Source organism: Apodemus sylvaticus, chromosome 4 (assembly GCF_947179515.1).
Source record: "Apodemus sylvaticus chromosome 4, mApoSyl1.1, whole genome shotgun sequence".
Classification (NCBI taxonomy): Eukaryota; Metazoa; Chordata; class Mammalia; order Rodentia; family Muridae; genus Apodemus; species Apodemus sylvaticus.
The window spans coordinates 127,857,643-127,871,853 of record NC_067475.1 but is presented as its reverse complement, the minus strand read 5'-3'; the positions used below and the strand labels follow the sequence as shown (position 1 = coordinate 127,871,853).

Sequence of the window (14,211 nt, the reverse complement as noted above, 5' to 3'; positions counted from 1 at the left end):
GAAATAGGCATGTATTCAGGTCCTCTTCATATGTACTGAAAATATATGACAGATGAAAAATCCTTACAGTTTTGCTTTATTTAAAATGAATACTCACAATGTAATAAAGTTACAAATAAACCTTCAACAATAAATGGTAGTCAGATCGAAATAGTTTATCTTCATTAAATTAAAAATTCACAAGTTTATTTCATTTTCATACAAGAGCTTGTTTTAAATAGAGAAGCGAAATGGCTAGAAATGCTTTATGAAATGACAGTACATTCAAAATAAGAAAATAATCCTTTGCTAGATTTTCAAAAATAAAACCATTTCCCCCTTTTCACTCCCTTAGTATTCAATAGTGATCGTCTTTACCTCCCAACTCCTTCCCCTGACCTCTCACTGCCCTCACTTTGGTGACCAGGTGATGTTAGTCTACTCTCCCAGGATGTGAGTACCTCAGTAAAAAAGAAGGTGCAGTCATTTTGCTGGGTTGTAGTTTTCTGAATTGCGGTATTAGAATTCTAGGGCTGGGAAATGTCTGTCATGTTCTTGCAGGGAACATGTATGCTAAGATAAAGGCTTCTTCACTCAGTGCACTTTTAATTTTTTTCCCAAATATTTCTGCAAATCTGAGTCACAAACTGGAAATGGTTCCTCACAGTTAAGCAACTGGTAGTGTTCAGGTCAGTTTCCCTGTTCTGAGAATGTGAAACAGTAACGAGGTAGCCTCTGAAGACAAGTGACTTGTTTACTTCATGTGTATCATAGACCAGGATCTTCCTTCAGCTCTAAGCTTGCTGTGAGAAAGCACTGTGTGTTACACAGGAACGTCGGAGTGCTCTCTTTCTCACGAGTTATCATTATTTTGTCTCTGGGCATACCACACAGAGGTGGAATTTAAGGTCAGCAGTGACCCAAAAGATGACAGGAAATACAGAAAAGCAGGTAAAAGGATGTCCAGGGCCTGACAAAACAGAAAATGACTGGAGCAAAGTGCTGCCTGCCATCCTTTAGTGCGGACAGCTTCAGAAGGGTGTATAGTGTAAGGTGGAGAGGGAGGGCGGGGTTCACGCTTTAAGGCTCAGTTTTATTTCATTAGGAAACTGAATAATAGTGCATTTTTATTTAAAAAAAAAACAGTGAAAAAATGTTTAGTTTAAAAATGTTTCTTTTTTTTTAACTAAATGTTGTATTCTGGTTAATTAGTACAGAACTTTGCCCAGTTCCACGGCTTTAGACAGCCCTACAGCTCACATCAAGTGTAGCTTCACACCTGCTGACCATTATCCATTCACTGTTGAATTCATGAGACTCCAGGAAGGTATGATACGAAAGCAGCTCACCTTTGATAAGGAGATATGACCCAGAATGTTGTTACACATCCTACCATTCAGAGTCACGTCATTCAGAGTTGAGTTGAAGACAATAGGCAGCAAATATCCAGACTACACTAACTTACTCCTGGATCCTCCCGTATCTGACAGAAAAGGCAACAAGTCTTTTGTAAACGGCTCCTATTAGCAAGATGGTGAGCACTATGATTCCACACACGAGGCTCACTGCCCACCGTGGGCCCAAGTAAGTGTACACGTGGCTGATGAACACAGGCCCAAGAATGCGGGCCGCACTGCCAGAAGTGGTCAGCCAGCCCATGTATATACCCTGTGGTGGGAAAGAGGACAGAATCAGTCACCTCTATCTCTGAAATACAGCAGATAAACAGTGAGTGCTCTAGGCCTGTAGCCTAGCATGTGGGAAGTAGGGGCAGGAGGATGACCAGTTCAGGCTGCATGACAGGGCCCTGTCTCAAATGATCTGGGCAGAAGAGGTCGTTCAATGAACTGGGAGTGTTTGTTTCTCTTAAATTCTAATAACTGAGTTCAATCCCCAAAAGTGAAATTAAGCTGAGCATGTGGAGGTAGATCTGGGAAGTCTGGGAGCTCAATACAAATACTAAAACAACAAAAACGAGGCATGTGTGTACAGATGCTAGGGATCCAACCTAGGGTGTCATGCATCCCAGGATAAAGGTCACACTGTTGAGCTATACGTCCAGCCTATGGATTTGTGCGTGTGTCTTTCTTTGTGCTGTTTATTTTTGAGACTGAATCTCACTGTAGCCCTGGCTGTCCTGGACCTCACTATGAAACCAGGTTGCCCTTGAACATGCAGTACTTTCCCAGCCTCGGCCTCCGGGGAGCTAAGAAGTGTATCATCACACCCAGCTCGGCCCCTGACATTCCTACTTAGAAATTCATTTTGAACCAGGGCTTTAGTTCTGCTGTAGAGTGCTAGCCTAATGTACAAAGCCTTGGCTCCAATCCTAGCACCACAAAACAAACAGTTAATCTGTATGTTAAATACATATAGATAAGCAAGCCAGGTGGGGGTGGCCCTTGCCTGTGATCCCTGCACTCTGGGAGGCAGAGGCAGGCAGATTTCTTAGTTTGAGGCCAGCCTGGTCTACAGAGTGAGTTCTAGGACAGCCAGGGCTACACAGAGAAACCCTGTCTCGAAAAAACCAAACCAAACCAAAACAAAAAAATCCAAAAAACAAAACAAAAAAAATACAGATAAATCTCAGTGTAGCAAAACAGTATAAAATTACATTTTCATTCTTTGTAATTGTCTCAATCCAATTTGGCTGCTAGTTTTGCTTTTCTTCTGTCTACTTTAAGAATGAGTTTTAGAAATTTAAAGTTCAGAGTTTTTTTCAATGAAAATTATTTTGAGCTCATAATTATCGTCATCTGCTTTCTGATTTAGCAATGTTAATCTTCAACCAGATAAATCTTACCAAACACATTACAAATTTTTAGGGAGATGGAGACAGGTGGAACCTAAGTTTGGACCTGCAAGGGATGGCTGAGCTCCAGTCCCTGAGCCTGTCTTAAAAGTCTACCCCTCCCTCAAAGTCTCCTAAGCCAGTTTGTGTAAGAACTATAGCATAAGGAAATGTGCAGACTACAGCTCACATGGTTGCAGTGCTGGGTTACCTGAGGTTTGGGTCCTAGAACTTTTGAGTATAATGTATAGGACATGACATTGCAGGCTGGATAGCCTAGTCCAACCAGCACAGCAGCTGTCAGGAACTGGGCCAGATGAATCACTGGGGTATACAGGCACCAGGCCTGTTCAATTGGGCACCCAGTTGGCTGTTCACTGTGATCTTCTCTTGGAGAATTCCAAAGATCAATAATAATTTCCCCAAATGTAGTATTCGGGGTTGAGCTGTTGTGTAAATCTGTAAGATAAAGATAGAACAAGGTATTACTTGCTATTTCTAAAGAATGGACTGGTGGTAAAGAACTGAAGTCATTGTACCTTCCCACTGTATCTTGGGAAGCTGATTTCCCCAGGGTAACAAGATGAAGAAGCCAACCCACACAGCCACGAATCCTCCCAGGAGAATGGCTCGCTCACCAGTTCTGTGAAACAGAAACTCTGACTGAGATGAAATGTGAATACACAATTCCATTACTATAAAATATTTAAGTGACATTGTTATATAATTATTATATTTATGAATTAATGTAATGCTACATAGAATACCCTACTAAAAGCAACCAGCGCAAGGCATGGAAGTGTGCACTGTAGCCCCAGCATCCAGACACAGGGCAGAGAGTGGCAGGAGTTAATGCCAGCCTGAGCTACATAGTGAGACCCTGTCTTAGAAAACAAATAGATTTGAAATGTAAATAAATTATATCGAATAAAAAAAAAAAAGAAAACAAATAGACTTCTCTGTCTGATAAACTGCTGATTTCCGTTTAGGGGGATGGACTTTAGAAGATAAATGTATTTATCTTTTCCTATAGAAAGTAGAGCTTCTCGGTAACTATTGGGGGACAGAGACTCAGCCAGTGTGAAAAATAATCATACCTATATGTGCTTATGCTTATTTTCAACCAACAGTTTAAGAATAAACCATGAAAGTGGTTTACTCATGAGCTAACAACCTGTTCACCTGTAAGATGTGCTGGGGATATAGCTCAGTGCTAGACAGTTGCCTAGCATGCATGAGGTCCTGCTTCAATTCCCAGCAGCCAGAGAGAAAAATAAATTACATGACAGCACTCAATTTATACATGCATTCCCGGATTCCTCACACACTGGGTTCTAATAGTTACTTTCATAAAATTATTCTTTAAAGTTACTTAGGGTCTGGGAATATGGTGGTAGAACATATTGAGGCCCTAAGTTCAACTCCCAGCACTGCACACACAAAAAGTTATGTGGTCAAATAATGTTGAGAAATGATAATTGTATTTACCATGGTGTGTATAAGCTAAAGACTTAATTAGGAGTTCTAAACTATGTATGCCTATAATCCCAGTGCCTGGGCTGTAGAGGCGAAAGCATCAGGAATTCAAGGTTAGCCAGGATACTTGAGACTCTACCTCATAAAAACAAACAAAACACACACACAATCTATGTAAATCCAATCTGTTCTTTGAGGCGTGATCTCAATATGTAGCATGTAAGGGACTCATAGTCCCCTTGTCTAAGCCATCAATAGAGGCTTTAATAACCAGAATTTCCCAACTTATTCATTCAATATAGCAAAACGTTTTATGAAATACACTTTCAGTAATATAAATTAAAAACTATTTAACAACAGATTAGAATACAGTTATTTACTTGGTATGGCATTTTGCTTTACCAAAGTGATGCCATAGAATATAAAAATAATTCTAATAAAGTTTGCATAGTTTTGCAAACTTTGAAGAACTATAATACAGCCAAGCATTGTAGTGTATGCCCTTAATCCCTGCATTCAAAAGACAGAGGTAAGCTGACCGATGAATTCCAGGCTAGCCAAGTCTATAGGTCTATTCAGTGAATTCCAGGCTGGCTGAGGCTACATACTAAGACCCTGTCTTAGCAAAAGAGGAAAAACAAAACAAATTAACACATGAGAAAAAACTTGAAAGTTACTTTACTAGTATATTTATTTGTATTAGCCCTGCTTCATGGGTTTTTTTTTTTTTTTTCAAAAAAAGATTTAAAGTAAAAGTAAAAGCATATAACTTACTTTTTGGAAAGTAATTTAACGGCCATGAAAACAAGAACTGCCTCAATGCCGAAAGCAACAAGGATTATTCCATTGTAGAGCACAGCCTGCTCCTGGGTCCAGGCGTACATGTCCATCGTTAGTGGAGTGAGGATTCTAAGAAGAGAAGGCCATGCTCAGTTAAAGGCAGTTGATAACTAAGAATTATTAATATAAACATTAGTAATAATACCTTTAAGACTATACAGCCATTTACATGAGGAACACAGGTATCCAGCAGAAGGCTTGCAGACAGAGGACAACATGAATGAGTTCCAACCCTGCCTTCCCAGCAATGACTCATGGCTACGCTGTGGCTGGAACTGATCTTTATTCTTGGTGGTGCTTTTAGCTGTAAGGGTGGGACTCGGATGAATGACTAGCTTTTCTATGGAACATGACGCCTACAAAGGGACCACTACTCCCTGTAAAGAGCCTCCACAAGGGACATTTTATATTGACACCTTTTTCAAAATCAGAAATGTATTTCAGTTTTGCTGGGAGTGACTTTCTAGATGTTTTCCTTCGTTATTGAAAGTGTGCGTGTTACCAGCAATGTCACACTATCACATTGTCATTAGTTCTCTTTCTATCAGTAGTACTTACTGTGTTTCTTCCCCTCCCTATGAACAATTTTATATTTTAAATGTTTCATTACAAAGAACAAGCTAGTATTTTAACATTGAATTCAGGTGAGCTGACACAGAAAGCAGCCGCATGGCCTCTCCAAGGCCACACAGTTAACATGTCCCAGCAAGTCCTCTCAGGACAGAAACCAAGGCCACACAGTTAACATGTCCCCAGCAAGTCCTCTCAGGACAGAAACCAAGGGCCACACAGTTAACATGTCCCCAGCAAGTCCTCTCAGGACAGAAACCAAGGCCACACAATTAACATGTCCCCAGCAAGTCCTCTCAGGACAGAAACCAAGGCCACACAGTTAACATGTCCCCAGCAAGTCCTCTCAGGACAGAAACCAAGGCCACACCGTTAACATGTCCCCAGCAAGTCCTCTCAGGACAGAAACCAAGGCCACACAGTTAACATGTCCCCAGCAAGTCCTCTCAGGACAGAAACCAAGGCCACACAGTTAACATGTCCCCAGCAAGTCCTCTCAGGACAGAAACCAAGGCCACACAGTTAGCATGTCCCCAGCAAGTCCTCTCAGGACAGAAACCAAGGCCACACAGTTAGCATGTCCCCAGCAAGTCCTCTCAGGACAGAAACCAAGGCCACACAGTTAACATGTACCCAGCAAGTCCTCTCAGGACAGAAACCAAGGCCACACAGTTAACATGTCCCCAGAAAGTCCTCTCAGGACAGAAACCAAGGCCACACAGTTAGCATGTCCCCAGCAAGTCCTCTCAGGACAGAAACCAAGGGCCACACAGTTAACATGTCCCCAGCAAGTCCTCTCAGGACAGAAACCAAGGCCACACAGTTAACATGTCCCCAGCAAGTCCTCTCAGGACAGAAACCAAGGCCACACAGTTAACATGTCCCCAGCAAGTCCTCTCAGGACAGAATCCAAGGCCACACAGTTAACATGTCCCCAGCAAGTCCTCTCAGGACAGAAACCAAGGGCCACACAGTTAACATGTCCCCAGCAAGTCCTCTCAGGACAGAAACCAAGGCCACACAGTTAACATGTCCCCAGCAAGTCCTCTCAGGACAGAAACCAAGGGCCACACAGTTAACATGTCCCCAGCAAGTCCTCTCAGGACAGAAACCAAGGGCCACACAGTTAACATGTCCCCAGCAAGTCCTCTCAGGACAGAAACCAAGGCCACACAGTTAACATGTCCCCAGCAAGTCCTCTCAGGACAGAAACCAAGGGCCACACAGTTAACATGTCCCCAGCAAGTCCTCTCAGGACAGAAACCAAGGCCACACAGTTAGCATGTCCCCAGCAAGTCCTCTCAGGACAGAAACCAAGGGCCACACAGTTAACATGTCCCCAGCAAGTCCTCTCAGGACAGAAACCAAGGGCCACACAGTTAACATGTCCCCAGCAAGTCCTCTCAGGACAGAAACCAACAACAGAAGGCCAGAACTCAAGCAGACACGCACGAAGCTCTCACGTGCCAGCAGATGAACAGGCAGCTGAATGTAGCTGGCACCTGCCCTAAGACGTCAGGAGAGTCTGACATTCCATGACATGGAGAACCCTAAACACCTCACACTCAATGAAATGAGATGTGTAAAACCAAAACCCTGCGTGATGTAGCTTCTGTGAGGTCCTTATACAGGTCACTGGGAGCTGGGCAAAGAGCGGGGGTGGCTGAGAGGGGCGCAGCTTGTTTGGGGTGATGGTAAGGCTCTTGTCACTGGTTCACATACTTAATGCCACTGTATTTAACTTTTCAAACGCAGTTAAAGGGTTTGGAAAGATGGCTCAGAGATTAAGAGAACTTGCTGCCCTTACAGAGGACCCAGGTTTGGTTCTAAGCACCACATGGTGGTTCATAACCATCTGCGATTCCCTCTTCAGGGGACCGGTGCTCTCTTCTGACCTCATTGGCATCATGCACACACATACTGTGCATATGTACATGCAGGCAAAAACATAACACATCTTTAAAACATAAAAATAAGTCTAAAAAATATGTTTAAACCAGTTAAAATACTGGGCCAGGTTGTAAGGTCTACAAACCCAATTATAGGAGGCAGGGATTGGAGGATCCCAATTTAGGGTCTATCTGGGGTACAGAATGAGTTCAAGGTCAGGTTGGACAACTTAGTGAAAATATTTTTTCAAAATAAAAAGTGAGTGAGCAGGTTGAGGGCATAGCTCAGTAGTAAGCATCTGCCCAGCATGCTGGAGACCTAAAGTCAGTCCCCAGTATTAGGGGGGAAAGGTTAATGTGGTAAATTTTATGTGCTGTGTATTTTACATTAAAAACTTTCCCTGAAATGAATTATGATTTTTCATGTGGATGAATAATTTTAAAAATACATACACCAAGTACTTATATATATATTAACACAAAAAATGTTACTGTGTATGGAAAAAACAAGTTGTCAAATGGTAACATTACAGCTTACACAAATGTAATATATTCCTCCCCTTCCTGGCTGAAAACACAAAGTGCCTTTTTTCAGGATGTGTGTGTGCCTGTGTGTGTGTGTTTGTGTGTGTGTATAAAATGTATTTGGTACTGAATTATTACAGCATCTAATTTTATAATATACTTTTCTCTCTTGAAAGGATCATATGATTTTTAAAAAGGATGAATGAATTATAAATGTTATAATTCTTTATCAAAGATTAAATGTAGCTAATATTGCCAGACTTAGTGTTAATTATGTTATGGCAATCTACATATATTTTTATTTAAATTGGCTATGATGGCACATTGGTTTAATCCCAGAACTTGAGAGGCAGAGACAGATCTCTAAGTCAGTGCCAGCCTAGTCTTCATCAAGAGTTCAACCCTGTCTCGAAGAGAGAGAGAAAGAGAAAGAGAAAGAGAAAGAGAGAGAGAAGCAAAACAAAAATCATATTTAAGAAAACTGTGTCTTACATAATTTTTGCTTGTTTGGATGGTTTTTGCTTTTTCCAGACAGTTTCTCTGTGTAGCCCTGGCTGTCCTGAAACTTGCTCTGCAGCCCAGGCTGGCCTCAAACTCAAGAGATCTGCCTGCCTCTGCCTCCTGAGTGCTAAAAACAAAGGTGTGCACCGCCATTGCCTGGGTCTTACAGAAGGGTTTTAAAAGCAAAATCTATGCATAATTAAGAGTGCATTAAGAAACACGGATTAGTAAGTAATATGATTTAAATAAAGATAGAATAAAACTTACGTTTCATAAACGGCAAAGATAAACAAAACCACAAAAAATACAATATTGGTAGCCACAACAGCAACTTGATCAATACTTCCCTCAGGAATCTGAAGTCCATCTGTATTTTCTATAAGTAGGAGAAAAGCAGTATTAGCTATATATCTAATTTTCACATGATAGTAAAGTAGTAGGAAATTTTTAGCCGGGAGTGGTGGCTCACACCTGTGATCCTGGGACTAGGGAGGCCAAGGCTGGATGGGGCTGGCGGGAGGGGGTGGATGAGGCGGGAGGGGTGGATGAGGCGGGAGGGGGTGGATGAGGTGGGAGGGGTGGATGAGGTGGGAGGGGGTGGATGAGGTGGGAGGGGGTGGATGAGGTGGGAGGGGTGGATGAGGTGGGAGGGGTGGATGAGGTGGGAGGGGTGGATGAGGCGGGAGGGGGGTGGTGCGGGGAACAGGCTCAGAGAGCAGCCATCTTCACATGGTATTTAAAGTAATCAGACCACTCTTCAGGAAGCACACTGGAGTCCATGTCTGCAGGAATGACTCAGGCTAGCTTATGTCAGTGTCTCCCAATCCAAGTGTGCATTTTTAGACTTAAATGTATTTGCTTTCAGTTCCAGGTACCGATTTTTCTACTACTTTATCTAAAATTTAAACTTACAATGATTTTATTAAGTTCTATCTGTAGTTCATTAAACCAGTTCTCAGTTCTTTGGTTCATTCAATGGTTTTTTTTTTTTTTTTTAATTTCAGCACTATATGAAATCAATGCTAGTAAAAGTCTTTCTTTTGGGACCAGCAAGATGGCTCAATGGCAAAAGGCCTTTCCATCAAGTAGGGTCTAGAGTTTGGTCCTCTAGACCTATGTGGTGAGAGTAGACTCTGAAAGCACAGCATGTCATATATACAAAATAAACATAATTTTAAAATGTTTCATTTTACTTCCCTGTCATTAAAAAATGTTAGACTTGTGGGGACAAGGGAAGTGACTGAGGCAGGCAGATCAGAGATGGGTGGGAACCAGGGTATCAGTATATGTTGTGTACATACATTAAACTGTCGAAAAATATGTTAATTACAAGTTGGGTTAATACCAAGGTTGGTGATATGCACTGTTTGCCCTGTACTCAGGAGGCTTAGGCAGCAGAACCATGAGTTGAAGGCCAGCCTGAGCTACATGAGAAGACCTAGCTCAAAAATAAAAATCATTTGTATCTTTGCATAGCAATGGCTTTAGAGGGCAAAGACACTATTTCTCACCTTGAACTATGCAATTAAATCATGTATTCAGTGCAGACCATTCTGATACAACTGGAAAGATACGCACAGCCATATAAACCCAAGGACATCCATTCCTCATGTTGTTACTCAGTGTGGATGATGTAAGTAACACAGAAACGGACGAGCTGTGTGTGTGTGGGGGGGGGGCGAGCGCGTGCGCTGGCGGCAAGGGAGAAGCATGGTATGGCTTTCTTTGGGGAAAGCTATAGAAAGCAAGTGTCAGTTTCTATGTCAGGAGAAAGGAGGTTTAGAAATGGTCTGTAGTATTTATAGGAGTCACTTCTTACTATTCTTTCCAGTCACACCAAGAGTAAGGTCACCTTCTTCGGGCTCCTTTCACAGAAGCAGTCCCTAGCTCTTCTGACCCCAGTCCTATCTGGGGAACACCTTTCTAATTCTTAGTTACTACCCAGAGCCTCTCTTGACTTCTTTGAATCAAGTATGAGTGCTGCCCAAGTCAGAGTGAAATTCCCAACATACATAGTTTCCTGCAGCCTCACAGGAGATCTGTAGGAATCTTAGAAATGTATCACAGGCTGAGGAAGTTGAGTAAGCGCCCTAATTACAAGGATTTTAAGGAAAGACTACTTCTATATATTGATCCAACTTTTAAGTTAAATTAATTGATTTGTATGTATATCAGTGTTTTGACTGCACATAAATATATTCTTAGTGCTTGCAGAGGTTCAGAGAGGGCTTCAGAGTCCCTGGAACTGGAGTTACAGACAGTTAGTTGTGAGCCACTATGTGGGTTCTGGGAACTGAACCCAGGTCCTCTGCAAGAGCAGTAAGTGCTGTTAACTGCTGAGCGATCACTCTACTCCACCCCCAGTTTTATATAATTAGAAATCACAATCCCACTCAATGAAAAGCTCTTTAAATTTGACTACCTTTAAATTAAAAACAAAAAATCAAATGAGTTTTTACCACTTGCATTTTATCGAGATATTAATTGAAATATTAAAATGATTTTATATGAAAGTATTTAGTAAAATTATACTTTGGTTTTGTATAATCTTTTTTTTTATTTATTCGATATAATTTATTTACATTTCAAATGATTTCCCCTTTTCTAGCCCCCCACCCCCCGAAAGTCCCGTAAGCCCCCTTCTCTTCCCCTGTCCTCCCTCCCACCCCTTCCCACTTCCCCGTTCTGGTTTTGCCGAATACTGTTTCACTGAGTCTTTCCAGAACCAGGGGCCACTCCTCCTTTCTTCTTGTATCTCATTTGATGTGTGGATTATGTTTTGGGTATTCCAGTTTTCTAGGTTAATAACCACTTATTAGTGAGTGCATACCATGATTCACCTTTTGAGTCTGGGTTACCTCACTTAGTATGATGTTCTCTAGCTCCATCCATTTGCCTAAGAATTTCATGAATTCATTGTTTCTAATGGCTGAATAGTACTCCATTGTGTAGATATACCACATTTTTTGCATCCACTCTTCTGTTGAGGGATACCTGGGTTCTTTCCAGCATCTGGCAATTATAAATAGGGCTGCTATGAACATAGTAGAGCATGTATCCTTATTACATGGTGGGGAATCCTCTGGATATATGCCCAGGAGTGGTATAGCAAGTTTTGTATAATCTTATAAAGGCACTGAGCAAGTACCAGCTTGCACTCTTTTCTATGGCTGAATGCCACAGCCAGTAATAAAATAACAGTTACTAAGTACAGTATTATTACTAAGTACAATATTCCTACTCACAGATTGTGAACTTAAGAAAAAAAAAAAAGGTACAAAAGCCTGGGCTGTGAAGAGTAGTGAAGTGTCTGCTGTGCATGAAGATCTGAGTTCAGATCCCCAGCGGCCATGGGAAACTCAGGTGTGGTGGCACTAACCACTAACCTACAACTGGCGACAGAGACAGGTGGATTTTGTGGGCTCACTAGCAAACCATTGTATCCAAAATGGCAAGCCTTAGTCAATGAGGAACTCTGACTCAGAAGGGAAGGTAGAGAGAAAACAGGGCAAACATCCGGTGCAGACTTCTGACCTCTGTGTACACCCACATGGGCAAACACATCTGCACACACACATACACACACACACACACACACACACACACACACACACATATACCACACACAAGATAATTTAAAAGATGAAAATGCACATTTACAAAATAACAGAATGCCTACTATTGTTTTAAGGTGCTAGGAGCGGCTGGAAGCCAGGTGTGGTCCGACTGTGACCTCAGCACTGAGGAAGCCGGGTATGGTCCGGTCTGACTGTGGCCTCAGCACCAAGGCAGAAGGTCTCAAGTTATAGGCCAGCCCTGCTCTCTAGCATGTCATTTCATAGGTCAGCCTGAGCAGCATACTGAGACACTGTTTCAAAACAACCACAGAAACTGCTTGAGACAGACCCTGTACCAGGGTTACCAGCAGCATGGCAAGGAATACAAGGGTTTTAGGACACCCTCTTTGAAAAGCAGAAGTGATCTTTAGCAGTGGCTTTAATCTTGCCAATCATAAACACCACATGACAGGTATAGGTTTGTTTAAGAAAGTTAATGTATATTTTACCTCTGAAAATATTCCCTAGTCACCTACTGTATTGTGCGGAGGGGCCAAAGCCATGTGAATACCAAGCCAACAGAATCAGGAAACTCAGGTGGTGCCACACAGGCTAACAGTACCTTCTCGAAAATTTATACTCTTACACTGACGTCCCAAGTCATCCACACGATGCTCTCTTAAAAAGAACAGCACAAGGATTAACAAGACTTCATTCAGAAGCAGTTTGCTTCTCAGTACCCTATCTCTCCCACAGTCAGATACAGTTTCTCTTACTGGCTTCTCAGAAATAGGGTTATTAATGATGTTCTATAAATATAACTAATAAACCTAAAAGTATCTTTTTTCCCCATACTGGGCATGAAGCATAGGGCCTTACACGTGCTGGACAGGCAAGCCGTAGCCTTGAGCTGCATCTCCAGAGTGAGCTCTGGTGAAGAGAGGCCCTGCTCCCACCTGCGATCAAGAAATCCTCTGACCTCACTCTCCTCATCAGGAAGACCACATATAATCACATCAGACTTCCTCAAAAATTTATTTAGAAGCACACATGATTTACCTTAGTACATATTTGAAATCTTCAATGCTTTAAAAATTAGCTATTTGAATAGGTTGGGAGCGAGTGGGCAGCCTTGTCTAGTCCCTAATTTTAATGGGATTGCTTTGAGTTTCTCCCCATTTAGTTTGATGTTGGCTATTAGTCTGCTGTATATTGTTTTTATTATATTTAGGTATGCACCTTGAATGCCTGATCTCTCCAATACTTTTAACATGAATGGGTGTTGTATTTTATCAAAGGCTTTTTCTTCATCTAATGAGATGATCATGTAGTTTTTTTCTTTGAGTTTGTTTACGTAGTGGATTGCATTGATAGATTTCCGTATATTGAACCATCCCTGCATCTGTGGGATGAAGCCTACTCGATCATGGTGGATGATCGTTTTGATGTGTTCTTGGATTTAGTTTGTGACAATTTTAAGCACTCTAAGAAAATATAATATAACAATGCTAGGTTGGGCAGCATACATCTATAATCCAACACTTCAGAGGCTAAGGCAAGAGAAGCTTTAGCTCTCAGGCACCCTTGGCCACACAGTAAGACATTCTCTAAAAACTAAAGACAAGAAATACAAAGTAATGGTACTAGTTTTAGAAAATGAACTACCATTTCCATACTTAGAAATTTATAGTTAGTAAACCAAGAATAGATCTTCCTAATTTGTGTTTGTTCCTAATCTGTCTTATTGCTGCAATTGCCAGTATAATATGCTTTAGCTGATCAAAAACTATGAACCTATCAATAGAGAGCAAAACATAAGGAATTCACAGGGCCGGGCCTTGCAGCTTAGGCCTACAATCTCAGCTACCTGGAGGCTGATGCAGGAGATTGCAAAGTGAAGGTCCGCCCCGTACTCACAGGATTAGGCAACTTAACAGGACCCTATATCAAAATAAAAAATAAAAATGGCTAGAGAGGAGTGTTGGCAGCTAAAAGCACTTGCTACTCTTGCAGAGAATCCAGGTTTGGTTCCTGAAACCTAACTGTGCCACTCCAGCTCCAGACGACCTAATTCTCCCCTATG

At 41.7% G+C, this 14,211-nt stretch overlaps 1 protein-coding gene across 1 annotated transcript in view; it reads right to left on the bottom strand.

Annotated features, from left to right (window-relative positions):
- Window positions 1-55: 55 nt before the first annotated feature.
- The window catches only part of Mfsd8 (major facilitator superfamily domain containing 8), a 32,883-nt gene continuing 18,727 nt past the window's right edge, over window positions 56-14,211 (bottom strand). Inside the window, exons 7-12 of the mRNA XM_052180589.1 lie at window positions 12,751-12,806; window positions 8,839-8,947; window positions 5,021-5,155; window positions 3,310-3,413; window positions 2,982-3,229; window positions 56-1,647 (exon numbers count right to left, since the gene is read on the bottom strand). Of these exons, the coding sequence (XP_052036549.1) occupies window positions 1,441-1,647; window positions 2,982-3,229; window positions 3,310-3,413; window positions 5,021-5,155; window positions 8,839-8,947; window positions 12,751-12,806 (859 nt within the window). The 3' untranslated portion in view covers window positions 56-1,440. The remainder of the gene's footprint in view (window positions 1,648-2,981; window positions 3,230-3,309; window positions 3,414-5,020; window positions 5,156-8,838; window positions 8,948-12,750; window positions 12,807-14,211) is intronic.